Source organism: Capricornis sumatraensis, chromosome 4, assembly GCF_032405125.1.
Source record: "Capricornis sumatraensis isolate serow.1 chromosome 4, serow.2, whole genome shotgun sequence".
Lineage (NCBI taxonomy): Eukaryota > Metazoa > Chordata > Mammalia > Artiodactyla > Bovidae > Capricornis > Capricornis sumatraensis.
This window is the reverse complement of record NC_091072.1, coordinates 158738952-158766753: the sequence shown is the minus strand read 5'-3', so window position 1 is coordinate 158766753 and position 27802 is coordinate 158738952. Positions and strand designations below refer to the sequence as shown.

General features: G+C 51.3%; 1 protein-coding gene across 1 annotated transcript in view; it reads right to left on the bottom strand.

Annotated features, from left to right (window-relative positions):
- SAMM50 (SAMM50 sorting and assembly machinery component) overlaps nt 1–17482 on the bottom strand; it is a 31225-nt gene extending 13743 nt beyond the window's left edge. The window contains exons 1-10 of the mRNA XM_068970974.1: nt 17326–17482; nt 11843–11953; nt 10504–10605; nt 9681–9768; nt 7425–7531; nt 6162–6292; nt 5832–5919; nt 4544–4672; nt 3975–4046; nt 2637–2723 (exon numbers count right to left, since the gene is read on the bottom strand). Coding sequence (XP_068827075.1) covers nt 2637–2723; nt 3975–4046; nt 4544–4672; nt 5832–5919; nt 6162–6292; nt 7425–7531; nt 9681–9768; nt 10504–10605; nt 11843–11953; nt 17326–17346 — 936 coding nt within the window. The 5' untranslated portion in view covers nt 17347–17482. The remainder of the gene's footprint in view (nt 1–2636; nt 2724–3974; nt 4047–4543; nt 4673–5831; nt 5920–6161; nt 6293–7424; nt 7532–9680; nt 9769–10503; nt 10606–11842; nt 11954–17325) is intronic.
- Nucleotides 17483–27802: the final 10320 nt, after the last annotated feature.

Genomic DNA, 27802 nt, shown 5'->3' with positions numbered 1-27802 from the left:
GAACTCCTGGCTCGGGCAGGGGAGAAGCCACAGCTCGAAGCGTTCTGAGGATATCTGCGTAACTCGCAACTTCAAGTTTCAAGACGTACGAGACATAAGCAAAAAAAACAAGCCCAAACCCTCAGCAGGGCCTGTCTCTGACACTGGGCAGCCCCCTCCCTTCCGAGAAGCCAAGCCCAGTGGGCCATGCCACGGGCAGATGGGGGAGGGGGACCAGACCCCGACAAGGGAGTCGGCATCCAAAGGCCTCTGTGGCTTGGCCTCACGTCCTGAGGGCGCCTGGCCTCTCAGGAGAGGGAGGCAGCAGGTAAGAAAATGCTACAGGTAAGAAATTCAGGGCTTTGCTGGTGGCTCTGTGGTGACGAATCCGCCTGCCAATGCTGAGGACACAGGTTTGATCTGGGAAGACCACAGGTGCTGCAGAGCAACTGAGCCCACGCACCCCAACTACTGAGTCTGCACTCTAGGGCCCGGGAGCCTGCCCTCTGCAACAAGGGAAGCTGCCACAGTGAGAAACCCTCACACCCCGACCAGAGAAAAGCCTGCAGAGCAATGAAGGCCCGGCACGGCCAAAAATAAATAATAAACTAAACAAATGAAAAAAAAGAAATGCAGAGACACACACATCCAACCCAGCCCTCGGGGACAGCGCTTCCGTGTGACAGGTCAGGGTCGGGGCGGTAAATGATCCCATGCGGGGATCCAATCTTCACGCCACGTCATCCCCGCCCAGAACTGCCCCAGTGATGCCTGAGACCACAGTGGGCCCTCTGGGCTCCTGACCCCCGGCCATCATCATGCGCTCCCCATCTCCTGAGTGCTCCCCACAGGTTTCTGCCCAACTTGTCCTCTTGGACGTGCAAAGTCCATGTCCTTCAAAGCTGCCCAGAGGGCTCTTTTTTAGAAGCTTCTGTAGAAAGAATCACAGATGAAAACTGGGGCAGAGTGGGCAGAGAGGGCCAAGCGCACGTTCTATTCTGAGAAATGCGTCTTTGCTCAACAACGGGAGAGACTGCCGCAGAACAGGGCAAGGGGCTGGGGCCTGGCACGCAGTGGGGTGGCCGCCCCTTGGACAAAACGTTCCTGGCAGACTGTTCTCCCCGCCCCCGCCACCCAATGGTCACAACCTAAGGGAGAGGGGCGACAAGGAACACTGATGCCCCGCCCCAAGACAGGCCCACCATGCCGCCTGTCCTGCTGAGCTCAGTGACCACAGGAACCCCAAGTGCCCCCACGCCTAGGCCTCTCCACCCACTCCCTCCAGCACCGGGCACCCCAATTCTTCAATGCCAGCAGGACGACAAGCCCACCCCCTGGTTCCCTCGCGTCCTCACTCCCCGCTCACCCCAGTGAAATCCCACGGCCCATTACTAAAAACGAGCTACTTTATGCACCTCACATGGCTGTCCCTGGGTGGGCTGGCGTGGGGGGGAAGACACCACTGAGGGTGGAGGGGCTCCTCAAAGACACCCCCCCGACCAACGGCGACGAGGCAGCACCCCCGTGGCCACCTTCTCCCCCGCAGTCTGCTGTCCTGTTCCTCACGCCTCTCATCACCACCTGCCGGATTATATACCCATCTCGTTGCTTGTGGGACTCCCCCTCCACTAGCGTGTGAGAGCACGGACTGCTTTATTTACTGGGATGTTCCTGGTACCCAGACAGTGCCTGGAAGCCAGCCAGTCTGTGTGAGAAGGGAGAGATGGATGTATGCACAGATGGACAGGTGGGAGGACAGATGGACGGGCAGACGGATGGGTGGATGGAGAGCCGGGGGCTGCACGGAGGGAAAGGAGGCTGAGGAAGAGACACCGAGGCTCGGAAGGAGAAGGCATGATGCAGTCAAGGAGGGCCGACAGAGTGCCCAGGAGTGGGCACAGGAGGGGACCAGAGAGAGCTCGCTGAACTCAACAAGAAATTGGCCCCAGCAGCCTCCGGAGTAGCAGAGAAAAAGAAAGGCAGGGACTGCACTCTGAGTGCGCTGAGTCCAGGACCGATCGGAAGCAGTGATAAACAATTTCACAGTCAGACGAAACAGCATGTACCGTTTCGTCAGAACTCGCGCCTCGCCGCCAGGTTCTGAGGCAGCAGTGGGGTGTGGAGAGCTGCCCTAACCACCCAGGCGCTAGGCAGAGTGGACAGAAGGCAGAGTGTCTCCCGGCCTGGAGCTCCACTGCCTCGGGCAGAATCTGGTCACTCACTCCTCAGGTCCTGAGGGAGTCAGGAGGAACTAAACCAAACCAGGTTAAAAACATTTAACACAGAGATTCTGGAGACACCCAGAGCCTAAAGACCTAGCAAAGTCAGGTGAAGACACAGAATTTCTAGGGACATAACATCAGGAGGCAAAGACGACGGCACACACGTCCTGCAGACACGTTTCTTGATGGCTCTGAGATGATGATGAATGGGGAAGGGGCTCTTCCGTGTGAAATGACTGACAGATGAGTTTTAAAGGAGCTAGTTATTGCTTCTCCCCAGAGCAGCCTCAATTCTGGCCACACTTAAAAGAGATGACGCGCTTGAGCTTCAAGCTCGACTGTTCTCATTTCCTCTTCCGAGCTTTAGATATTCGGGAACTGGGGTCTAGTCAGATTCCAAAAACACAGGTCACAAGCTGCTGGCGAGATACTCACTGTGTCAAGGATGAGTTGCTTATTCAACTGAAGCTCAAAATCTTCTTTTAAGAAGCTCACATCCCCTCCAGTGTAGCCGGCCAGCTCCTGTCAGGGAGGGTCTCAGGTGGGACGGGGCCCACAGACTGACTGCAGAGTCACTGCGGTCAGCACTACAGGCTGCTGCTCTGCATTTTCAGAAAGGCAACAGACCACGTCTGTGTCCCAGAAGCTGCCTCCTGGTCGTTAGGGATGGCATCAGGGGCCTGGCAGAGACACCGTCACCAAACACAGAGCAACTGCAGAGAAGCTCGCTCCTTACACATGCCAGGAGAACGCTGGCAACACCGGCGTTCACTACAGAGCCTACTAAGGACGGTACGGTGGCTCAGCCGCAGAGAACCCACCTGCCGATGCAGATGTGGGTTCAGTCCCCGGGTTGGGAAAATCCCTTGGAGCAGGAAATGGTAACCTATTCCAGCATTCTTGCCTAGGAAATCCCATGGACAGAGGAGCCTGGAGCGCTACAGTCCATGGGGTCGCAAAGAGTCTGGCACAACTTAGTGACTGAACAGTAACAGGCTTTTATGACTTGTTTGGCCCAATCAATGTTTGGAAAAAGAATATTAGCCCACCTTTCACAATTTTGCACATTTTCATATGAAAATGGGAGAAGGAAATGGCAACCCACTCCAGTACTCTTGCCTCAAGAATCCCATGGACAGAGGAGCCTGGCGGGCTGCTGTCCATTGGGCTGTACAGAGTCAAACACGACTGAAGCAACTTAGCATGCATGCATGCACTGCGGAAGGAAATGGTGACCCACTCCAGTACTCCTGCCTGGAGGATCCCAGGGACAGAGGAGCCTGGTGGGCTGCCATTTATGGGGCCACACAGAGTCGGACACGACTGAAGTGGCTTGGCAGCAGCAACAGCACATGAAAATTGGATTGCCAGCTGCTCCTCTGACACTGAGTTCACGCAGACAGAGGGGCGGAGCCCCCTTCCCAGCCAGCTTCTCCGAGGTCACCGGCTGGGCCCTGCCAGTATCAGGGTCACACCCCGGGCTCGTGTGCTTATTGAGAAACCAGTCCCACAAGTCACGACTTGGCTCCTGGTCTGTGGAGTGACACATCAGAGGCCGGCTCCTCACCCTGACTCTGAGCTCCGTGAAGGCAGTCTGAGCTGCAGGGAGCAAATCCAGGGCTAGGAATCCTGAGACGGACAGACACCCTCGGAGGCATTCCAGAATGGCCTTTACAGCTAAAGGCAGCTGCAAGTATTAACAGCGTGACTGCCCCCGAGGGACGCCCCAGTCCCCCAGGAGCCTGCAGGGGCCACAGGGGAGGGAACGCTCACCTGGTTCACCTTCAGCAAAGCACCTCTTTTCGGCAGGATGGAGGAGTTCCGAGAGTCGATGACCATCGAGTGCTGGAAAAGGCAAGGGCAGGGGTGTCTGTGCTTCAGTATGGAATGACACCAGACACTCCCTGAGCGCTGGCTGCTCGCCAGGCTCTGTGCCGAGTGTTCCCTTAGGTGGCTTCGCCTTCATGAAAACCTCCCATTCTGTGTGAGGACCCAACAGAGTCAGCGAGACAGGTCACGTCTGCTGGCTGGGCGACTCCGACCCCATCCCCAGCCCTGTTTTCTCAGGGAGCTTGATGCCCTGACGGACGTCAGCTCAGCCCGCTTCTGGCTAAGACCCCACGGTGGGCCCTTATTCCCTCCGTTTCTATCACCTCCGATGTTACTGAGGAAAAAACAACGTGAGGCTGTGTCCAGATATTCACAGTGACCAGTCCTAGCCACCATTCTAGCCGCCCCAACCGTGACGCCGCTCAGTCCCTTCTAATGGAGGGAAACACCATTCTCCCAACGCATATGGCCTGGCTGCACCAGGGCAGGCACACGCCAAGCAAAGCCCTCACCGAGAGAGACGACTTCAGCGAGTGCCCGCTCTCCTTCCGGACGGCGAAGGACGCGGCCCTGGAGAGGCAGCCCAGCTCCCGCCAGACGCCCTCCCACTTGACCGTGTGGCTCGTCTTCCAGGTGGGAAACTGCAAGCAAACACAGAGAACCGTCAGCCTCCGTGCTGCGCGGACGCAGCGTCATCCCAGCCCAGGCCGTGGGGTGACACGCCATTAGATCATTAGCCGATTAGAAACTACGACACGCTGTGGAACGACAGGATGGAAGAGAGGAAGACAAGGCAAGTGGGGAAGGAGGGAACGGAGGCAGGCGGGGCAGGGCTGCTGGAGAAAGCCAGGGTCGCCATCAGAGGGAGAAACTGCTTGAGCAGCGGGGCTGTGCTCCGAGCCAGGAGACGGGCGTCGCTGGTCTGATGCTGCAGGGAACTTTATAACCACCTGGTTTCTTTTCCATCTGAAAGACCATGGGACACACACCCCACCTGGTTTTCTGAAGCCAGGCAGGGTGACCCAGCCGCCTCAGCCCCCAGAGAAGAGCAGGGAGATGGGGTCACAAGCCTGTGACGAGTGGAGGCACTGGGTGGGGGGGCATGCCACAGCAGCTTCCTGGGCCCCTCCCTGGAGACGCTCACCCAGCAGGGCACACAGGGCCGTGAACGTGCAGGAGAGGCAGCAGCGGCGGGTCGGAAGACCGCACGCGGGGAGCTACTTTTACAAAGCGCAGGCCTCCAGTCTTTCCTCATCAAACTAAAGCCCACACCAGGAGGGGAGGAAGGGGGACAGCTAGAAAGGAAGGCAAACAAGGGCAGCGTTCGTCGTGAAACTGAAAAGCGGCCAAACGGCAGTGACTCTATGCGACGCATCTCGCTGGAAGTGAACACGCTATAAGCCAGCAACGAAAGCGCCCGGTAACCTGACGTGACCTTAACTGGCTGTCGGGAGCGATCGATCTGAGCGTGCACAAGGAAGCACAAACAGACGGTGTCCCAGGAAGTCAGGGGCAGGGAAGAGATGTGACCGGGTCAAAGCATCTGCTGCCGTGGGGGGTGGCCACCCTCTCTGGCCCTGGCAACGGGCACTGGGCAAGTGGGGAGGGGCCACCCGGGAGGCAGCTGGCAGCAGGACAGGGAGCACAGGGTGACCCGAGCACCGGGGCCCGCAGCTCCAAGCTTCAGCCCACGTGGGGCTGCGCGCCTGGCCCTGCGCCCTCGGCCGAGTCTGGGGATCAATCGACAGGCGCTCAGGTCCCACGGAGGCACACAAAGGGAAGGACGGGAAAGGCACTCACGCTGTACTCCGCTGATACGCCTCGGTCTGTCTCCCGGAGCGAGCTCCAAGGGAACTGTCCCGTGACTTTGTATAAGTTTACGGAGAAACTAGAAGACAAGGGGACAGAGCTTTACATGCTGGGACGGTGGTGATTATACCTGGTGTACCACCTAAATCAACAGACTCACAGCGACGCCTCGGGGCTCATCTGCACGGGGAAATCCACACATGCAGTGACGCGACAGAAGCGTCGGCCGATTCTGCAAAGTTTCCTTCCAGAAACTTCCACTACAGCTATCTTAACCCCTAAACCACGCCACTGAACACAACGACCTGCTGGGCTTCCTACTTTCTGTCGAAGTTTCCGGGCTGTGGTTTGAAGAAGGACAGGCCATACGAAGTTTCTTTTGTTCCATAGGAAAACTGGAAAGTCACCTTTTCTGCCCGGCCTAAAAGATTAGGGAGTTTGAGGCCAAGGACCTGGGAGCAAAAGAAAAACAGCAGAGGTTTTGTAAGTGAGTTCATCTCTGTCATTTCTGTTTAGAGTCCACTCACAAGAGGTGCCGTATGGTATTTCCCCTCCTCTGACTTACTTCACTCAGCGTGACACTCCCTAGGCCCATCCATGTTGCTGCGGATGGCAGTATTTCACTCTTTTCAATGGCTGAGTAACATTCTATCATATAGACGTACCTCTCATGGACTTAGAGGACGAACTTACGGTTACTAGCAGGGAGGGGAGGGGGGCAGGGATAGTGAGCGAGTTTGGGATGGACATGTACACACGGCTGTATTTAAAATGGATAACCAATAAGGACCTGCAAGGGGAACTCTGCTCAGTGTTTTTGTGGCAGCCTGGATGGGAGGAGGAGTTTGAGGGAGAACAGATACAGGTATACGTATGGCTGAGTCCCTTTGCTGTCCACCTGAAACACTGTTTATCCATCACAACACTGTTTATCCATCACAACACTGTTTATCAGCTACACCCCAATGCAAAATAAAAAGTTTAAGAAAACAAATGGAATCATACAAAAAAAAAAAATAGCAGGGGTTTAGATGTACACCAGGGTCCGCCTTTCATCTGTAATTGCTTTTCTTCTTTAAAGCCTGGCTCTGCCGAGGGCACACGCCTGATGAATTTTAGGGTTAGGCTAATCCTGCTGACTGTGAAGCTCAGAGAAACTAACTCTGTGTGCTTGGAGTTCAGGAGAATTTGAACAAGAAACTATTAATACGAACATGGGTTATCGACACCTCGTTCTCAAACAATCCGTCTTCATAACAAAGCGTGTTATAATCAACTCTAGGAAGATTAATGAGAACCACAGGACAGCTTACAAATAAAGACTAAAGGTCATGGAAAAGCTCTGAAATTACCATTAGTTTTTAGAGCATAGTTCACAACTGGGGACTTCCCTGGTGACTGAGACTCCACACTTGCCATGTAGGAGGCCTGGTCAGGGAGGCAGATCCCACACGCTGCAACTAAAGATCCCTCACGCCACAGCCAAGACCCAGAACAGGCAAACAAACACATGTTTTCTAAAAAATAAAAAGGTCACTATGGCAAGTCCCACCCTCAGGAAGGGAAAGCCCGTCCGTGTCTTACCATACTGCCTTCGTTGTTCCCGACCATGGTGTTGTAACTGCCCGTTAACCTCCTTAACTCAGTTACTTCAAAGGTAACGTCTAAGCCGTTGGGAAGCGCACCATCACCTAGTAAGTGAGAAAGATGAGACAATGACGACAGCCTGAGTGTGCAGCTTTATTTTCGGTCCTGCTGCGATACATGACAGAATGCAAACTGAAGCCTCCGCTGACTTTACAACCTCCTTTGGAACACACACGCTCTGGTTTAAAGCCCAAGAACGTGCGTGAAAACCCCATCACATCCCGACACATGGGTCTGGTTTCTGCGGTGGAAGACGGCGAGGTCAGGGTTTGCTGAAAGGAGTCATAAGCAGCAGCAGCAGCATTACGCAAACACACGTCATTTGCATCACTTCCTTAGGGTACTTGTTCCCCAACAAGTGAGTTCCCTGAAAATGCCAGGGGGGCCTCAGTTCAATGGACGTTAAAACGTGGAATTCCAGTGACAGAGGGGCTCGGGTAACCCTGATGGAGAAGCAACAGCTCGACCCGGGTGTACGACGTGGATGGTTCTGTCCTTCTCAAGCTGGTGGCGTGGGGCCTGAGTTCAGTGCAGCTGCCCGTCACCCACCGAGGGTCCCGGGCGGCAGGGTCCTGAGCACCAGAAAGGCCGAGGTCGATCCTGCAACCCTGGCTGGACACCCATGGCCTCTGGGAGCTGTCAGACCCACGGATACCCAGGCAGGGGCTCCCGAACTCTCAGATTCAGCTGGTCCAGGCTGGAGCCTTGGCACCAGTTTTTGTTTTTTTTTTTTTTAATTAGCAGACTTTATTGTTTAGAGGAGTGGTTTTAGGTTTATAGAAAAACTGAGCAGAAAGTACAGAGAGTCCCCATAAGCCCCCTCTACACACACCGCCTCCCCCCATTCACACGCTGAGAGATGTTCCTGTTAACTCAAGCGTGGCCTGCGCTAAGGCTCAGTTTTGGCCCTGCACATTCTAGACATCGGACAAATGGGTGATGCCCACATTCTTTCCTAAAAGCTCCTGGGTGGATCTAAAGGCCTCCAGGGTGGAGAACCACGGACAGCAGTGGACCAGCTGACCACATACACATCACGTTCACAAGAGAGGAGAGCACTAAACCCGCATGCCACCCACAGGACTCGCCACCAGCAAGCACTCTGGAGCCCTGGCAAGGGCCACTGCCACACCCGTCCCGCTGGGGGCAAGGCCAAGGGCTCTGCTAGCCACAGATGAACCTGTACTCCAGGTGATAGAAACGCCTTTCATTTACACAGCATTTTATATTTTTGCAAGCACTTTCATATACTGTTTCATTTTCATCTTCTCAAAATTATCTTTCACTCAATCCTGAAGAGTTCACTTGTTCTCTGATTCATTCCAAATATGTAGCTTTCGGGGGACGTCGGAACGGAGTGAACCGCCACACACGGAGTCCTTCGTGACCCGCCTCCTGATCCTTCTCCTGCCTCGTCTCGCATCACTCATTCCCCACGACTGCCTTCTGGCTCCGGAGCCCTGGCGTCCACCCAATGACCCTTTCTCTCTGGCCTCTGGGCCTATTCTCTCTCCTCAGAACATTCCTCATCAGCCCTGCTCCCCAAACGCACTCACACACCTCTTTTAGGTCTCAGCATCTGCGTCACCTCGTCCAGGAAGTCTTCTCTGATCCACTGTGCCCTGCTGATCGAGAGGCTAAGTCTCCTCCCCCAGGGCCCAGCCCCAAACAGCACAACCTATCAGCTGAACTGTTCTCACTTCTCTGTCTGTCCCCAAGCCTCTTACACTTGACCAGAAGCTTCTTTGGAAAGACACCATGTCTCGTCTGCCATAGTCTCTTCCCACGGCAGGGACTCATTAACCGAAGAATAAACACCAAGGTAAGACAGCTGCCCAATATCATAGCAATCGAGCAAGTGAACAGACACTCAAAAGTGAAATCTGACTCCCACTTGCCTCCTCTTCTTAACACATATTTAGGTGGAATCTGCCAAGAGCTTATTCGGACACCCGCTGGGGTAGGCTATCCCAAAAAAGCCCGGCTCTCTCCTTCTCAGAACCCTGGTCCCATCCAGGGGCTCAGCAAGCAGCATCTTCAAAGTCACCTGACCTCCCTCAGCCTGACATGAAGACCCAGTGAATTCCTTGAGAATGCACGTGCTCTCTGCCTGGAAACATAAATAGTGTCCGTGATCCTAGGGGAACAGACAAAAAGGTGAAATCAGAGAGAAGCTAAAAGCAGGATGCCTACCCTGACACGTATCAATCAAAACATCCACTTGTCTAAATATTCCTAGACGCAGTAACTTTTCACGGGCTTCGTGAGATTTCCTCATAACCTGTAAGAGAGAAAAACAGAGATGGTATTCCTCTAAGATAGAGAGACATACACGGTGGCTGTGAGACCAGGCTGGCGGCTTAGCATTCGTGCAAAGTTGATGATTCCCTGAGAATATTAATCTTTAAAAAAAAAAAAAAAACTGTACTTTTAAAAGTGGGAATGGCTGAACACTGCTTAAGAGATCACATGCAGTGGGGACTGGAGCCAGCTGGACGTGGTCACCAAGAAGCTGCTGGCGACTCTGCCAGGTACCTAAGTGTGGTTCCGAGAGCAGACACAAGAAAGCCACAGAGGAGAGGACGGTGCAAGCCGGGAAAGACGCAGCTGCACAATTGAGTAAGGGCCCGAGGAGTCGGCGGGGGTGGGTGGCAGAGAAGAGCCCACCCCCACCACGGTCATGGAGGGCCCTGAAGGGAAAGTGCACTGACCACCAAGGGGGTGCAGGAAGGGTCAAGACCCCCCACCAGCAGCTCCAAGGCAAAGCCAGGACGGCTGCAAGGGACACGGGCAGGGGCAGCCCTGGGCAGGACGGGGGAACACCTCTTCTCTGGAGTCAGGGTGGACGCGAGAGCATGTCAGTTTGTGGGGGGGGGCTTCTGGGAACAGAGGGGGTTCAGCCCCCTTCCCGGTAGGAGGCGAGCTTATCAGTGGGGGCAGGGTACCGGTGGTGCGGCAGAGGTCCACGGGGTTCGGAAGGGGATGGGAAGAAGGCCACACAGAGCAGAATACTTACCTCAATAAGGTTTTTAGCCTTAAAAACATCTCTAATTTCACACATGATGATGTCGTCCTTAGTCCTTCCAAGTCCATCAAAATGAACGTGTTGAACCACCACCTGAACGTGATAAGGGGACACAAGATCGTTGAGAACAAGACGGGGCAAAAGACCAGACATCAAGGGTAAAGACAAATACCTAAAATTAGTTTCAAAGACTTTAATTTAATGATCCACGTTTCTTAATTCCATGCCTTTTCAAAACAACTGGTCGCTTGAACTGACTAGGTCTGTACTTCCTGTGAACGAGACTTACAAGGTCTCTGCAGCCAAATGACCAAGGGCCAAGTCAGGCCTAAAGCCAGGCAGGGTGCAGAGATCCTCTGGACCTCCTTCTCCACATGCTCCCTGGGGCAGGGGCCTCTGGATGGTGCTGACTGTGACCTGGTTTAATAACTGAGTATTTTGCCGGGAGAATCTGTTTATAGCATGATACACGCCAGCTCAGAGCCGTTCCCTTGTCTATGAATACCTACTTCACTCATTTATTCAATAAAGATGCACTGATTGCCTACGAACCAAGTATCATACTGAACACTGAGAATTTATCAGTAAGCAAGACTTTAAAATTCCCGACTCTATGGAGGTTATATTCTAAAGGGGAGGGAAACAGGCAATCTACATAGTAGAGCAGATGGTAGTGAGTAACAGAGAAAAATCAAGCAGGCATTAACAGGGAGTGTTAGGGCCTGCATGACTTACAGGTGATCAGAACACTATACAATTGTAATCAAAGAACTAATGAGAGGGAGGTGGGAGGGAGGTTCAAGAGGGAAGCCATATGTATACCTATGGCTGATTCAGGGTGACCTATGGCAGAAACCAACACAACAGGGCAGAGCAAGTATCCTCCAATTAAAACTAAGTAAATTTAAAATAGAAAAAAGAACTAATGAAAAGGTGTTTACCTTTCTCTATTTAATTTCAAAGGCAACAAAGTTAAGAAAAAGTTTCATTCAGGACCCAAAGTCTTTTCTGGGAGGAGGGAACACAGTTTAAACTTTAGCACCACTTGAGTTTCTCTTTGAAATGCTTTTGGGTTTTTTCTAACATAAATACAAAAATGGGTTTGTTTACCCTTCCCACAGAAAGGATCACCGAGGAAAAACTATTCCTCTAAAACCAGAAGCTATTTCTCTAATAAGTGTCCAGTCTTTCGAAAACGTAGCTGGCTGCAAACTCTCCTTTGATAAAGGTGTCAACAAGGTTAATCCCTGTCTGTTTTCCCAGCGGCTTGTGGAAGCGAGTGCTTCTAGCAGCAACGGTATCGAGCCCTCGCCCTCCACAGGGTACGCACATCCTTGTTCTCAAGAATTTCCTGCTTAGCTTCAGGTTCAACTTCAACAAATTCAGCTTCTTCTCCTAATGCTCCGAAATCAGGTCCACTGGCTGGAAGAGGCTCCAAACTCTGAAAGGGAGGAGGGGAACCACAGATAAATGAACTTCCATTAAAAAGCCAGAATCTTTTCGTTTTTGTCTTTAGATGGCGCTCCAGAAAACTCAGGCCCACAGCTCGCTCTGGTGCTGGTGGCAGCGGCGTGGGGAGCACAGAGAGTGGAAGCAGCTGTCGACTTGCAAGCCTTCGGCGGCAGCGACCCTTCGGGGTCCAGAGTATTGTTATCACAGAAAACAAAGGTGAAAATTAACCAACAAAAGGGTTAGGCACAAACTACAATGACTGCTCATGAACTTGGTTCTGTACGCCTGAGACTCGCGTGAAGACAAAAAAACCCTGCTTTCCTGTTACAGAAGGTGTCCCAATTTTTTTAACCAAAACTAGATACAATCTAGGATAGTTACATTAACAAACCAAATTACTAAAAGATACTTCTCCGGACTCTGACAGATTTGTTTCGGTTCAGAAAGTCTCACTTACACACTGAGGGGAGTAGCATATGCCAGGAAGCGGCCCTTCAGTCTGAAGTGACGTTGCCTCAAAAGTGTTCAAGCATCTTCTGAGGAAGGATTCTACAGTAATAATCATGGAGATATGACAGTAGTATGCGAAACAATGTACATATAATATCGTATATTTATCACATACATAATTACTTCAGTCCACGGGGTCACATGGTGAAGCCAGAGCCAACACCATGCGGGAGACCCAGGTTCAATCCCTGGGTAGGGAAGATCTGGAGAAGGCAATGGCAACCCACTCCAGTACTCTTGCCTGGAAAATCCCATGGATGGAGGAGCCTGGTGGACTATACAGTCCATGGGGTCACAAAGAGCTGGACACGACTGAGCGACTTCATTTCATGGGGTCACAAAGAATCAGACACGACCAAGTGACTGAACAACGTGACTGCTTAACCACGGGGACTCCCACACACCCGAGTGGCACCAGGTGAGCGCGCACACAGGCAGCTCTGGGAGAACTATGGTGCCTAACCGGCTGCTTCCTTCCTCCACCAGCTCTCCACAGAGAAGCGCTTCTGAGTTGAGCGGGCGTGTCTGCCGCCTGCGGAGCGTGCAGCAAGGGGGACTCTGGGCCGTTCTCGCCTCTTCCCTGGAACGTTCAGTGGCCTGGCAGTAGACCCTTCATCGTGGCACCGGTCCTCTGGAAAGGTACCAACCTGACAGAACCATGGCCGCTTTCCCATCCTGGCCCTTGAGGACTGGTCCTTAAAGGCGTCCCCAGGGACGGAGTGCAGCTGGGCTCCTCAGCGGGGCGCGGAGGAGCTCCACCCCGCAGCCCCCTTCTGCTACTCCAGACTCCACCCGACCACACGCAACCCTCGCACTCCTATCTGGGCGCACTTGGCCCTCTCCGCCCAGGATAACTAGCCTCCTCCCCAGAGATGAGCCAAAACAGCCACCCTCGGCATGGGTGAGTGAATTCTTTTTTTTTCTTTTTTTCTCACGTTTAATAAATATCTGAGTGCCTACTGTCTAAGAGCAGGGAAGGCAGCCGTGAATAAGACAGACTCGGTCCTTCCTGCAGGGATTGACGTGGATTATTTACATGAGTAAAAAGGGAAGATGATGTCGGGCAAAGAAATAGAATTTATTTCACATAATTATCCTTTCATTTTTGTTGTGTAAATATTTAAAACAGGGGATCATTACTGTATTTCTCAAACATGCAAACAAATCAAAATAGTAACTTTTAAATTTTTTTTTTTAATGTGGACCATTTTTAAAGTCTTTATTGAATCTGTTACAATATTGCTTCTGGTTTACATTTGTTGGTTTTTTGGCCACAAGGCATGTGGGATCTTAGCTTTCTGACCAGGGATCAGACAAACACCTCCTGCATTGGAAGGTGAAGTCTTAACCACTGGACTGCCAGGGAAGTCCCTAAAATAGTAACTTTTTAATGCAGCCTTTCATGAACATGCTTCTGTATTTATGTTTACCTAGTGCTAAAAAGTGTATTACAGACAAGTAAATCCTATATGCAGAGTATATACTATGGTTAGGAACACCACACATATTCATTGTTCTTAATCCGAATGCTTGACAAACAGATTTTGTCTGGACATAAAGTTCGTGTGCTATTGTGCTAAAAAAAAAAATTCCCTTATGGCTCCTAAAATCTCGAAGCATACAACATATTTCACCAAAAACTTGCCACACCCATCTGTAGTCTTAAATCCGAAATTTACACTTTAAGTTCAACAGATGGTGTCTTTACAGTCTCACTAACTGCACCAAAGCTTGATGTCCTAAATTAACTATTTCACCAACAGAGATTCATTCATTCACCAAATATCCATTCACTATGTGACAAGCACTTGCAAGAGTCTCACCTTCACAGAATTTACATTGCACTGTCTGGCTAAGTAGTCAGTGAAATGAATTAAAATAAATATTTGGACCTAGCCTCTAACCTTTAAGCAGATGTCTACTGTGAGTCGACAAACTTTACTGAGCACCACATGCCAAGCACTGGGCAAGGCAGTGCTAACGGGAGAAACAGGACATGAAATAAATTTAATGAGTTATGAACACCATCTTTAAAGTGATACAGACTAGAATGAGACAGAAAATACCAGAAAAGATAATAGATATCGATGGTAAATACTGTTTCAGGAAACTTTTTTATTCCAATTTTTTTTTTAATTTTTTGGTCTTGCCACGAAATGTGTGGGATCCTAGCTCCCCAACCAGGGATTGAACCTTTCCTGCACCCCCCCGCCCCACAATGGAAACAGCATCCCAACCACTGGACCGCTGGCGAAGTCCTGATTCAGAAAACTTTTGTTTCACATACGCATGAGGGTACTAGATAGCAAATATGGGAAGTTTTCTTACTGTGAGTTCTGACCAAAAAATTCAAACACTGGCTAGCGAAGTTAAAGAACTGAAATTATTTTTTGTCAATATATTCAACAAAGGAGTGGCAGTTTTAGTGTCAAAGGAGCTCGATAAAAGCAGTTTTTTTGTTCCTATACTCTCAGCACCTAGAACAGTGCCAGGCAGCACACAGCTGACCATCGGTAAACATGAGCTGAATGAATGAACAAATGTTTACTTTGCCAAGATGCTACAAGGGATCCAAGGCAAATAAGATGTGGTTCCTACCGTCATCTAGAAACTAACAATCTAAAAGGTTAAGCGAAAAATGCAGAGCTGAAACAGGGCACCAGAAGAGAAGTGTCAATCAAGGAGGTTGGTAACACATCCAAAACGAGGAACGGAGGGGAGACAAGGTTTGTGTAGAAAATGATTTGAACTGAATTCTAAAAAACCATGGGCTTCCTTTGTGGCTCAACTGGTAAAGAATCCGCCTGCAATGCGGGAGACCTGGGTTCGATCCCTGGGTTGGGACAATCCCCTGGAGAAGGGAAAGGCTACCCACTCCAGTATTCTGGCCTGGAGAATTCAGTGGACTATATAGTCCATGGGGTCACAAAGAGTCGGACACAAATGAGGAACCTTCACTTCACTTCTAAAAGACTGGCCCGTTTTGTCAGCTATTGCAAGTGATGAGAGAGGGGAGCTACGCCCACCAGTACGGTCCAAATAGTGTGTTATGTGAAGGAAATATCTGGCAAAGTGAAAGTGAAGTCGCTCAGTCGTGTCCGACTCTTTGCGACCCCGTGGACTATAGCCCACCAGGCTCCTCCGTCCATGGGATTCTCCAGGCAAGAATACTGGAGTGGGTTGCCATTTCCTTCTCCAGGCAAAGGGAGGTTAAGTTCAATTTTGGACACCATGCTGGGACATCTGTGCCAAATTCTTTCAGGAAAACTCCTGAAAACTTCTAAGCAGCGCAACTATCTATGCTGCAGAAAAAGTTGTGCTGTGGGCTGGGACTCAGGAACATGCAGATGGTTCAGGACATTCAGTTTCAGAACATTCTGAGGCTTGAACGGTAAGGCCTTGGACAGATATTCTTTCTCTGGGCCTCAGTTAAGATTGGGAGAAGGCAATGGCACGCCACTCCAGTACTCTTGCCTGGAAAATCCCATGGACTGAGGAGCCTGATGGGCTCCAGTCCATGGGATCGCTAAGAGTCAGGCATGACTGAGCGACTTCCCTTTCACTTTTCACTTTCATGCATTGGAGAAGGAAATGGCAACCCACTGCAGTGTTCTTGCCTGGAGAATCCCAGGGACAGGGGAGCCTGGTGGGCTGCCGTCTATGGGGTTGCACAGAGTCGGACACGACTGATGTGACTTAGCAGCAGCAGCAGTTAAGCCTGCGATAAAGGAGAGCAGCTGGGCAGTCTGCCTACTACTGTACCCAAGCAAGCGCATTTACATGCATTGTGTGTTTCAATTCTCCCAACAGCCCAGTGAGTGGATATTATTACCGCCTCCACTCAGCCCAGTTCCCTCTTCGCGCGGTAACCAGGAGACATGAGGACTCCTGAGCCTGGGTTGGAATACTTCAGAAGATGCTTCCTGCTCTAGGAAAGCCTAGCAAGACCCCAGCAGCGGCTGAGCAGGAGACACTGGAAAAAAGCAAAAAAGCAGAGACATTACTTTGCCAACAAAGATCCATCTAGTCAAAGCTCTGGTTTTTCCAGTGGTCATGGATGGATCTGGGAGTTGGACTATAAAGAAAGCTGAGCGCCGAAGAATTGATGCTTTTGAAGTGTGGTGTTGGAGAAGACTCTTGAGAGTCCCTTGGACTGCAAGGAGATCCAACCAGTCCATCCTAAAGGAAATCGGTCCTGAATATTCTTTGGAAGGACTGATACTGAAGCTGAAACTCCAATACTTTGGCCACCTGATGCGAAAAAACCGATTCATTGGAAAAGATCCTGATGCTAGCAAAGATTGAAGGAGGGAGGAGAAGGGGACGACAGAAAACGAGACGGTTGGGGGGCATCACGGACTCAATGGACATGAGTTTGAGCTAACTCCGGGAGCTGGTGATGGAGAGGGAGGCCTGGGATGCTGCATTCCCGGGGTCGCAAAGAGTCGGACACGACTGAGAGACTGAACTGAAGGAACTCAGACGCCTGAAACCGCTCAGGGCAGAAAAAATTTATTCCTCCGCTGCAGGACATCGCGGAAAGCCCGCTGGCCCTTTGCCGGCCCCACTGCTAAGTGACCTTGGGCAAGTCAGGTCTCTCCTCTGGGTATCGGTTTTCCAGCTCGGAAGCCTGCCGTAGCGGGTGGAGGCATCTTTGCGGCCTCCTCCATCCGGCCTGCGGCGGCGCAGCACTGGGGCTCCCCCACCCCCACCCCGGCACCGTTCCCCGCTAGCCTTCGGGCGCCGCCGCCCTCTTTTTACCGGGGCAACCCCGGGCGCAGCCGCGAGAGCGTCTCCCCGCGACGCCCGCCCCGAGGTCACGCAGCCCGCGCGGGTCGCTGGGCCTCTTACCCGGGCGTGCACCGTCCCCATGGCTCCCTCTCTGGCCGCCGCCTCCCAGAGCAGTCCCGGCCGGACGAAAGCTCGGCGGGTGAGGACAGAGGGCGGGGCTCCGGTGACCGAGCTCCGGATTAGGGCAACACCCACAAGCCCCTAACGCGGCGGACTGGGGGCGGCCATGATGTCCCTCCTTCGCCCCGCCCCTTGGCTCACGATGCTTTCGCTCATTGGCTCATAGGCCTCTATGACCCGGATGTACACGCGGGCGCCCGAAACCCTGAGACCTGGAGATGGCTCCAGCTCCGCGCGTTCGTTAGCGCTCAGAGGAGCTAGCGGCGAGTGCACAGCGGGTCTCCGTGGGGAACTGGGTAGGAGGGTGGGTTGGGCGCCCCGGAGTTGCCCCTGGGGGACAGCACACCAGCTGGTGAGCGCGTCGGGCCTCATGTGTTTCCCTTAAACCTCGTGTTTAGTTCAGTTCAGCCGCTCAGTCGTGTCAGACTCTTTGCGACCCCATGGATTGCAGCACGCCAGGCCTCCCTGTCCATCGCCACCTCCTCGGAGTTTGGTCAAACTCGTGTTCATGTCCTTGGCTCCGCGGTGCCGCGCTTGTCTCCGCACTCTGGCGAAGCGCCGCGGCTCTCCACGCCTGGCTGCGGCTGTGGCCTCCCCCACCCCTGCCTGCGGAGCCTCACAAATCCGGATTGGCGTCCTGCACCTCTCCCGCTGGCCACGTGGACCCTTCAGGTCTCTGAAGTTCCCGGGGCTCAGGCTCCTCGTTGACAGAATGAAGGTGACGTCTTACCTGCTTAGCAGGGATGGATTACAAGGCTTTTGCAGGAGAGTGTAAAAGCGCCGGGCACAGGGCTGGGCACTGACTGAGCAGCGAGTCAATGGCTCCTATTCTTTCAACTGCAGTGAATGTCAAGAGTGTTAACCAGGGGTTGACGCGGGGACTATTCACATTGTAAAGCAAGACAGCTCTGGTGTTGCTGAGTCTAAGCTCGCTCTGATCCTGGTAGGATAGGCAGTGAATCTGGGGAGAGGAGGAAATGAGGCCAGGAGTGTGACTTTATTTGGAAAGCTGGCTGACTGAGAAGAGGGCAAACTGATGTCTCAAAGTAACCCATCTTGTAGGGGTCTGGATGCCAGGTTCTTTTATGGATCTGAGATGGGGGAGGGGTGAGGAGACAAAGTAAAATAAAGGCCTTTAATCTTGGAAATATTCTTTTAGAATGCCATGTCTCAGGCAGAGAGATGTGTTAACTTCTTTCTTCCTGCCTTCTCCAGGTGGACAGGGTTATGCACAAAGGCACTTAACAGGCAGAGGGGCAGAATTCTCTGAGGCAGGGCATTATGTGTGATTGTAATAACAAAAGCAGCAGAAAGCAAGTGGAACAATGTCAAGGTGGAGTCAGAATTGACTTCTCCCTGCAACACGGGGCTTTATTTTGGTGGTGGAAACAGCTTCCTGTCTCAAATGACAGCATGTAATAAGTAACAGCACATGGTGATACATGCAGGGAGAGAAGAGACAGGACAAGAGAAGGATTTTCAGTATCATGTGGTCTCACGTTTCCACCCCTTCCCAGACACCCTGACACCCTTTCCCATTTAAGTGGCAATACCTTCATTCTCTTGCCTTCCTGGGGTAAATATTAAGTCCATGTTCCCCTTCTTGCCTGGGAAGAGAGAAAACTTTAGCCCCTCCCAGGCACCCCTTCCCACACTGCACTCCTTGCCAGTTGACCTAGTCGTCTGTTTTCTGAGCTGGACTGGTGCCTGGAGGCGGGGCCCAGTCCTTCGCTCGAGGCTGCACGGTGCGTGGCGTGGTGCAGGGACTCAGTTAATATTTCCCGAATTACTGCTACAGCAGACAGAAAGACCCTGCTTATATTTAAAATGCACACTCCTGGGCCGCAGCCCTGATCTACTGAACCAACCTCTGGAAAGTAGAACCTGGAGATGTGAGTTTTTTAAAGTGGGCTACATAATTCTTTTACCCATTATGTTTAAGAACCCCACAGTAAAGAATCTGCCTGCAGTGCAGGTTCCGTCCCTGGGTGGGGAAGATCCCCTGGAGAAGGAAATGGCAACCCACTGCAGTATTCTTGCCTGGAAAATGCCACGGACAGAGGAGGCTGGCGGCCTACAGTCCATGGGGTTGTAAAAGAATCAGACACAACTTAGTGATTAAACAGCAACATTCTAAAAACCTTTAGGTCTGTGTTTGACTTTATCACTCATTTATAAAGTCTCTGAAGACTTGGGCTACTCACCTGCTTATAAGGAACTTGGCCAGAATTGAGTGGAAGAGGTGGTCAGCAAGGGAGCATCTGCAGGCGGGGCGGCCTCCAGTGGGAAGGGGAAGGGTGGGCAGGGTCAAGGCTGGCCCGGAGGCTTCTGGGTCTGGGCATACGTTTGAAAGACAGCGAGCTGATGGAAGAACTGGGCTGTAAGTTAGCAGTTGATCCCTGGCAAGTCACACCCTCTTTAAGGGTTACTTTTCTCCACTCTCAGAGGTGAGCTTGCTAAGGACCAGAAACAAGGTTTTTAAGTGTTTTCTATTTCACACTGGGAAGTAACGGGTCCTGGGCTTTTGTACTCGTTTAGGCCATTTTGGATCACCCCTTGGCAGGAGATGACAACCAGATTAGCTCCCCTTTAATGGTTACGAGAGCTGGCTTTATGGGCAGATGCGGTGGTTGGGTTTCAGCCATGATTCTGTCACTGCTAAGCTGTGTGGACTTGGGCAGGGCCTGTACCTCTCTGGGTCAGTTTCCCCTTTGGTGAAGTGAGGGTGGTGATGGTATCCATCTCATAAGGTTAGTAAATAATGTAAAGGTTTGCCTGGCCTAGATAGAAAGGGCAGGTGCACATGCACACATACACAGACACACAGCCTGCAACCAGGCCTAGAGAGCATGTGTGCACGCGTGCACACCCACACACACAGAGCCTGCAACCAGGCCTAGAGAGAGCACGTGAGCACACCCACACACAGCCTGCAACCAGGCCTAGAGAGAGAGAGCACGTGTGCATGTGCGTGCATACACACACACTCACAGCTGTGAGAAAGAGAACATGTGCGCACGTGTGGACAAACAGCCTGAAACCAGGCCTAGAGAGAGCATGTGTGTGGGCGCGCACACACACACACACACACACACACACACACAGTTAACCATCACAGTTAGGGGAGCTTTTATAAAGGATGAAACAGACCCAGAAAGAGTAAGCAACTTACCCTATAGCCAAGCTGGACCCAGAGTGACATGGCCCCGCTACTGGCTCTTGGCCACCTCTGAATGATGCCCACATGTCCCAGGATCTGGAGACAGGGCGGTGAAGTAGATGATGACTCAGAAGCCTCCCGACCCTTAAAAGGGAGGGGGAGTATATATAACAGGCTGTGCCAGATTGTTTCCCGGCAAGACCCCTAGGGCCTCGGCTCAGTGCTCACAGGCCCGGCCCCTGGGGCCCCGGACACCTGCCTCTGGCCACCAAAGTGGGGCTTTGAGGGTCTTACCCATCCCCAGCTCAGACACAAAAGATTGCGATGTGTGAAAACTTGGACACAGATTTCCAAAGATAATCTAGGAGAAGGAGCAGATTTTAAGCACGAGTCACACGGGCTGGACACTTATCTTAAAATCCGTCCTCCTGTTGCCTGAACCTGAGTTTTCTCAAGTACAAGATGAAGACAGCGGTTCCTAAAGCATAATGGTGTAGTGAGGATTTAAGGAGAGAGACCATGGGGCCTGGCTCACTGAACGCTGAATAAACTAGGCTTTCTTCCTGCATTTCCTTGTTATTCTCTTACGAAAGCCTCCTCTCAAAGATAAGCCATGACTTTGACCTGCAGATTGCAACACAAGTCCTCAGCCAAATATCTGAGAGCCTATTGTGTACAAGGGCCAGGGTGGCTGAGGACGTGTGGAACAGAGTCACAGCTCTGCCCTCTCTGGTGGCCACAATGTATGCTTTTTTTTTCCGGTCACGCCGTGTGGCATGCAGGGTCTTAGTTCCTATCCAGGGATCAAGTCCTTGCCCCCTGCCATGCCCCCTGAAGTAGAAGCATAGAGTCCTAACCACTGGGCGGCCAGGGAATTCCCCGTACATTAACTTTTCAAAGGCTCTGAGACATCCTGTGATGCGTACACCTGTTAGGGTTTCTTTAACCCAGTATTTCCTGGGTTATTTATTCTGCCATAAAGACTTTGTGGTTTTTTTGAGGTTTTCAGTGGCCCTGTTCACCAGAATTTCTGCTCTTCCTCTTTGGGGCGAAAGATAGGCTTGTGTTTCCATGACCCCATCCATGTGACTTGCTTTGGTCAACAAGTGGTGGGCAGAAGGGAGAGCTGACACCCTGGATGGAAACCTTTAAGCACCATGTTCCTCCCCTACCGCCCATCCCAGCCCTGGGTCCAGAGGCAGGGAAAGTTTCGGGCTGGGCCACCCGGGTCCGAAGGGCACGCACCCTGAGAAGTGAAACTTTCGGGAACATAACCCCATTTATCCTAACTGATAAAAGTCCCTAGTCCCATCTGCAAGGACATCAGTGTTCTGGAAAACTTGGTTTACGAAGGGCTGACCTAAATGCAGGTTAGTGACCACACTGGTTCACTTGACAAAGTCAAACCCCGAGTCTCAGAGGCCATGAGGAAGGCACGCTGGGTCTTCGCAGTGGTGACCCCTGCTCTTAGTTTGGGGTGCCCTGAGGTGAGGGCCTTGCCTCCATCCTGTCTCCCCGGCTCCTACTACTGGAGGAGTGAAGGTGAGCGGCTGAGAGGAAAGGACACAGGTGCTGGCAGGAAGCGGAAATCCAGGCGGGATGCCCGGGGCTGGGGGCCTTGCGAGGAAGGCAGCTTCTTTGGGTGGGGATGGGAGGTGACTTGACCGAATTTGGGCCCGAGTGGCCTGAGGCAGAGTTCAGGCCACCAGCCCCTACCCGGAAGTTGTTGCCACAGCCCAGGGCAGGGGCAGGCTCCCAAGAGGGACTGGCTTCCATGTGCCTGAAGTGGAGGTGGAGGTGGACGGGCAGGACAGGGACTAGCTGGGGGAGAAGGGTGGGGGGACTCAAGCGCCGGGTCCTGGCTCCGATGACAGAGCTGAGGAGCTCTGCCCTGGGGGAGGGTGTGAGGGAGGCAACCAGGGGCAGGTCGGGGAATGTTAGGTGGGCCCTCCCCTGAACCAGAGACGGGAATCCTCGGAGTGAGCGAGGCCTCCCCGGGGTGGCTGGATGCTTTCTGCAGAGCAGCACGTCCAGGCCCTGGGGAAAAGCCGGGTACCCAGGATGAAATCAGGGAGTCTGGGGTCCCAGATGAAGAAGGGTCTGGGCCTCAGTGTCCAGGACAGAGCATGTGAAGGCCACCTGGCCGGGCCGGGCCCACCTGGGGCAGCGGGCCCGTGAACCTGCTTAGGGATGCGGGTGGGGGTTGGCAGAGGAGTTTAAAGGAGCTTGGCCGTGAGGCAAGGAAAGCAGCACTGCGCAAAGGATGCAGAGACAAGGGAGAGCAGTTGAACAATCACATTTATTATGAATTATTTCCTGATGAATGCAGAAATTTAATATAAAATGTAATTACAGGGAACGACATCATGGTAACCACCTTCAGTAACTGGGCCAACAGTCTTTCAGGCTCCACTCTAAATACACACACACACACACACACACACACACACACACAATTTCCTTAGCAAGACTGGGCTCATGCTTCTCAGCAAGTTCTGCTATCTGTCGACCAAACAGACGGTTGCTCCCTGGCATGAATCAGACTGCACGCGGCTGATTCCTGATACTGGAGCATCCCAGCATATCAAGGGATCATCAGTATTTGACACGGTGGGAGAAACTTGAGAATGTTTTATGCGCTGATGAGAAACCCGCAGTGCTGGAGAGGTGAGGGCCTGGGGTGGGGGGGCAGTGAGGATGTCGGGGGGCCGTGACCTGGGGTCAGCCAATGAGGAGGAGACGGGTCACAGTTAAGGCGCCAGTGAGGTGGAACCCTGGATATTCCTAAGAGAAAGTAATACACTTTCTCGTCTTAGTGCACATTTGAAAAAAATTAATAAAACACATGCTCATTGTAAGAAGGTGGAATAATCACAAATAGTAAGAAAATAAGTCCCATGTAATCCTATCTTAACACATCTCTTTCCTTACAATGACGTCAGAGCCAGTGCAGAGAATACGATCTGAATGGAAGTATCTTGGACATTGTAAAGTGCTGCTGAGGTGTGGTTGCCTGTGTTTAGACCCGTGCCATGGTTCTGGCAGAGAAGGCCACTGGGACCCTGAGCTCTAGGTTCGGGGAAGGTGTGAGAGGGTGTCACCAGGAGTCCAGGTCAGCTCAGCAAGGGGACAGTGCTTTGTCCTGGGGCCCAGGTGGCCAGAGAGCCCACCACTCAGCCTTGCCTCACTCAGGTAGTGACGGTTACCAGCACAGGAGGCCCCAGGAATGACGAGCCAGCCAGGAGCCCCCACAGGGCACTTTCCTGCACTGCGTGCCGACCCTGTGTTTTCACAGGCAGCCCCTGCCTGCTGCCCTCACACTGCGGTGCTCTGTCTGGCCCTGCTGGTTCTTCGGCTCCAGGACACCCACACGATGTGGGTGAGAGCTGTGACTTTTCATGCCCACGAGTAGGATTTGAGCTTATTCTTCCTTTCCTTTTTGGCATCCTCAAATGCATAAATAAGAAAAACACATGCGCACATTGCACCTTGGGTCCTATTACACGGGGCAGCAGGCCCATGTCATCTGTGCCTGGCAACAGATTACCACCCTGGAGAGACAGGGCGAACCTGCCTCCTGCTCGTCTCCATTAGAGCTCCGGTGGGAGGGGGCTGGGGTGGGTGGGGCAGGTGTCGGGGAGACTGTCTTATGCGCTGGATTTTTATTTTCAAGGCTTCTTCTCTGAATACTTTAATGATTCTCATAATAGATAATCCAACCGATTTTAAGAATCCTTTATGTTTAATATCAGTTCAGTTCAATTCAGGTGCTCAGTCGCGTCTAACTCTTTGTGACCCCATGAACCACAGCACACCAGGCCTCTCTGTCCATTACCAACTCCCAGAGTCCACCCAAACCCATGTCCATTGAGTCAGTGATGCCATCCAACCATCTCATCCTCTGTCGTCCCCTTCTCCTCCTGCCCTCAATCTTTCCCAGCATCAGGGTCTTTTCAAATGAGTCAGCTCTTTGCATCAGGTGGCCAAAGTATTGGAGTTTCAGCTTCAGCATCAGTCCCTCCAATGAACACCCAGGACTGATCTCCTTTAGGATGGACTGGTTGGATCTCCTTGCAGTCCAAGGGACTCTCAAGAGTCTTCTCCAACAGCACAGTTCAAAGCATCAATTCTTCAGTGCTCAGCTTTCTTTATATTTCAACCCTCACATCCACACATGACCACTGGAAAAACCATAGCCTTGAGTAAACAGACCTTTGTTGGCAAAGTAATGTCTCTGCTTTTTAATACACTGTCTAGATTGGTCATAACTTTCCCTCCAAGGAGTAAGCATCTTTTAATTTCATGGCTGCAATCACCATCTGCACTGATTATGGAGCCCAGAAAAATAAAGTCAGCCACCGTTTCCACTGTTTCCCCATCTATTTCCCATGAAGTGATGGGACCGGATGCCATGATCTTCATTTTCTGAATGGTGAGCTTCAAGCCAACTTTTTCACTCTCCTCTTTCACTTTCATCAAGAGGCTCTTTAGTTCTTCACTTTCTGCCATAAGGGTGGTATCATCTGCATATCTGAGGTTATTGATATTTCTCCCGGCAATCTTGATTCCAGCTTGTGCTTCTTCCAACCCAGCGTTTCTCATGATGTACTCTGCATATAAGTTAAATAAGCAGGGTGACAATTTACAGCCTTGACGTACTCCTTTTCCTATTTGGAACCAGTCTGTTGTTCCATGTCCAGTTCTAACTGTTACTTCCTGACCTGCATACAGACTTCTCAAGAGGCAGGTCAGGTGGTCTGGTATTCCCATCTCTTTCAGAATTTCCCACAATTTGTTGTGATCCACACAGTCAAAGGCTTTGGCATAGTCAATAAAGCAGAAATAGATGTTTTTCTGGAACTCTCTTGCTTTTTCAGTGATCCAGAGGATGTTGGCAATTTGACCTCTGGTTCCTCTGCCTTTTCTAAAACCAGCTTGAACATCTGGAAATTCATGGTTCAGAAGCCTGGCTTGGAGAATTTTAAGCATTACTTTATTAGCATGTGAGATGAGTGCAATTGTGCGGTAGTTTGAGCATTCTTTGGCATTGCCCTTCTTTGGGACTGGAATGAAAACTGACTGTTTCCAGTCCTGTGGCCACGCTGAGTTTTCCAAATTTGCTGGCATATTGAGTGCAGCACTTTCACAGCATCATCTTTCAGGATTTGAAATAGCTCAACTGGAATTCCATCACCTCCACAAGCTTTGGTCTTAGCGATGCTTCCTAAGGCCCACTTGACTTCATTCCAGGATGTCTGACTCTAGGTGAGTGATCACACCATCATGATTATCTGGATTGTGAAGATCTTTTTGGTACAGTTCTTCTGTGTATTCTTGCCACCTCTTCTTAATCTCTTCTGCTTCTGTTAGGTCCATAACATTTCTGTCCTTTATTGAGCCCATCTTTGCATGAAATGTTCTCTTGGTATCTCTAATTTTCCTGAAGAGCTCTCTAGTCATTCCTATTCTGTTGTTTTCCTTTATTTCTTTGCATTGATCGCTGAGGAAGGCTTTCTTATCTCGCCTTGCTGTTCTTTGGAACTCTGCATTCAAATGGGTATATCTTTCCTTTTCTCCTCTGCTTTTCACTTCCCTTCTTTTCACAGCTATTGGTAAGGCCTCCTCAGACAGCCATTTTTCTTTTTTGTATTTCTTTTTCTTGGGGATGGTCTTGATCCCTGCCTCCTGTACACTGTCACAAACCTCTGCCCATAGTTCATCAGGCCCTCTATCAGATCTAGTCCCTTAAATCTATTTCTCCCTTCCACTGTATAGTCATAAGGGATTTGATTTAGGTCATACGTGAATGGTCTAGTGGTTTTCTCCACTTTCTTCAATTTCAGTCTGAATTTGGCAATAAGGCGTTCATGATCTGAGCCACAGTCAGCTCCCAGTCTTGTTTTTGCTGACTATATGGAGCTTCTCCATCTTTGGCTGCAAAGAATATAATCAATCTGATTTTGGTGTTGACCATCTGGTGATGTCCATGTGTAGAGTCTTCTCTTGTGTTGTTGGAAGAGGGTGTTTGCTATGACCAGTGTGTTCTCTTGGCAGAACTCTATTAGCCTTTGCCCTGCTTCATTCTGTACTCCAAGGCCAGATTTGCCTGTTACTCCAGGTGTTTCTTGACTTCCTACTTTTGCATTCCAGTCCCCTATAATGAAAAGGACATCGTTTTGGGGTGTTAGTTTTAAAAGGTCTTGTAGGTCTTCATAGAACTCTTCAACTTCAGCTTCTTCAGCATTACTGGTTGGGGCATAGACTTGGATAACTGTGATATTGAATGGTTTGCCTTGGAAACGAACAGAGATCATTCTGTCATTTTTGAGATTGCATCCAAGTACTGCATTTCGGACTCTTTTGTTGACTATGATGGCTACTCCATTTCTTCTAAAGGATTCCTGCCCACAGTAGTAGATATAATGGTCATCTGAGTTAAATTCACCCATTCCAGCCCATCTTAGTTCGCTGATTCCTAGAATGTCGATGTTCACTCTTGCCATCTCTTGTTTGACCACTTCCAATTTGCCTTGATTCATGGACCTAACATTCCAGGTTCCTATGTAATACTGCTCTTTACAGCATCAGACCTTGCTTCTATCACCATTCACATCCACAACTGGGTATTGTTTTTGCTTTGGCTCGTCCCTTCATTCTTTCTGGAGTTATTTCTCCACTGATCTCCAGTAGCATATTGGGCATCTACTGACCTGGGGGGTTCATCTTTCAGTGTCCAACTGTTTGCCTTTCCATGCTGTTCATGGGGCTCTCAAGTCAAGAATACTGAAGTGGCTTGCCATTCCCTTCTCCAGTGGACCACATTCTGTCAGACCTCTCCACCATGACCCGCCCGTCTTGGGTGGCCCCACATGGCAGGGCTTAGTTTCACTGAGTTAGACAAGGCTGTGGTCCGTGTGATCAGATTGGCCTATTGTCTGTGATTGTGATTTCTGTCTGTCTGCCCTCTGAGGCCCTCTCTCAGTGCCTGCCAAGAGTTATGTTTATAATTCCACCAAATATTTAGGATAGGTAAGTACTCTTGCCTGGAAAATCCCATGGATGGAGGAGCCTGGTAGGCTGCAGTCCATGGGGTCGCTAAGAGTCGGGCACGACTGAGCAACTTCACTTTCACTTTTCACTTCCATGCATTGGAGAAGGAAATGGCAACCCACTCCAGTGTTCTTGCCTGGAAAATCCCAGGGACAGAGGAGCCTAGTGGGCTGCCGTCTATGCAGTCACACAGAGTCAGACACGACT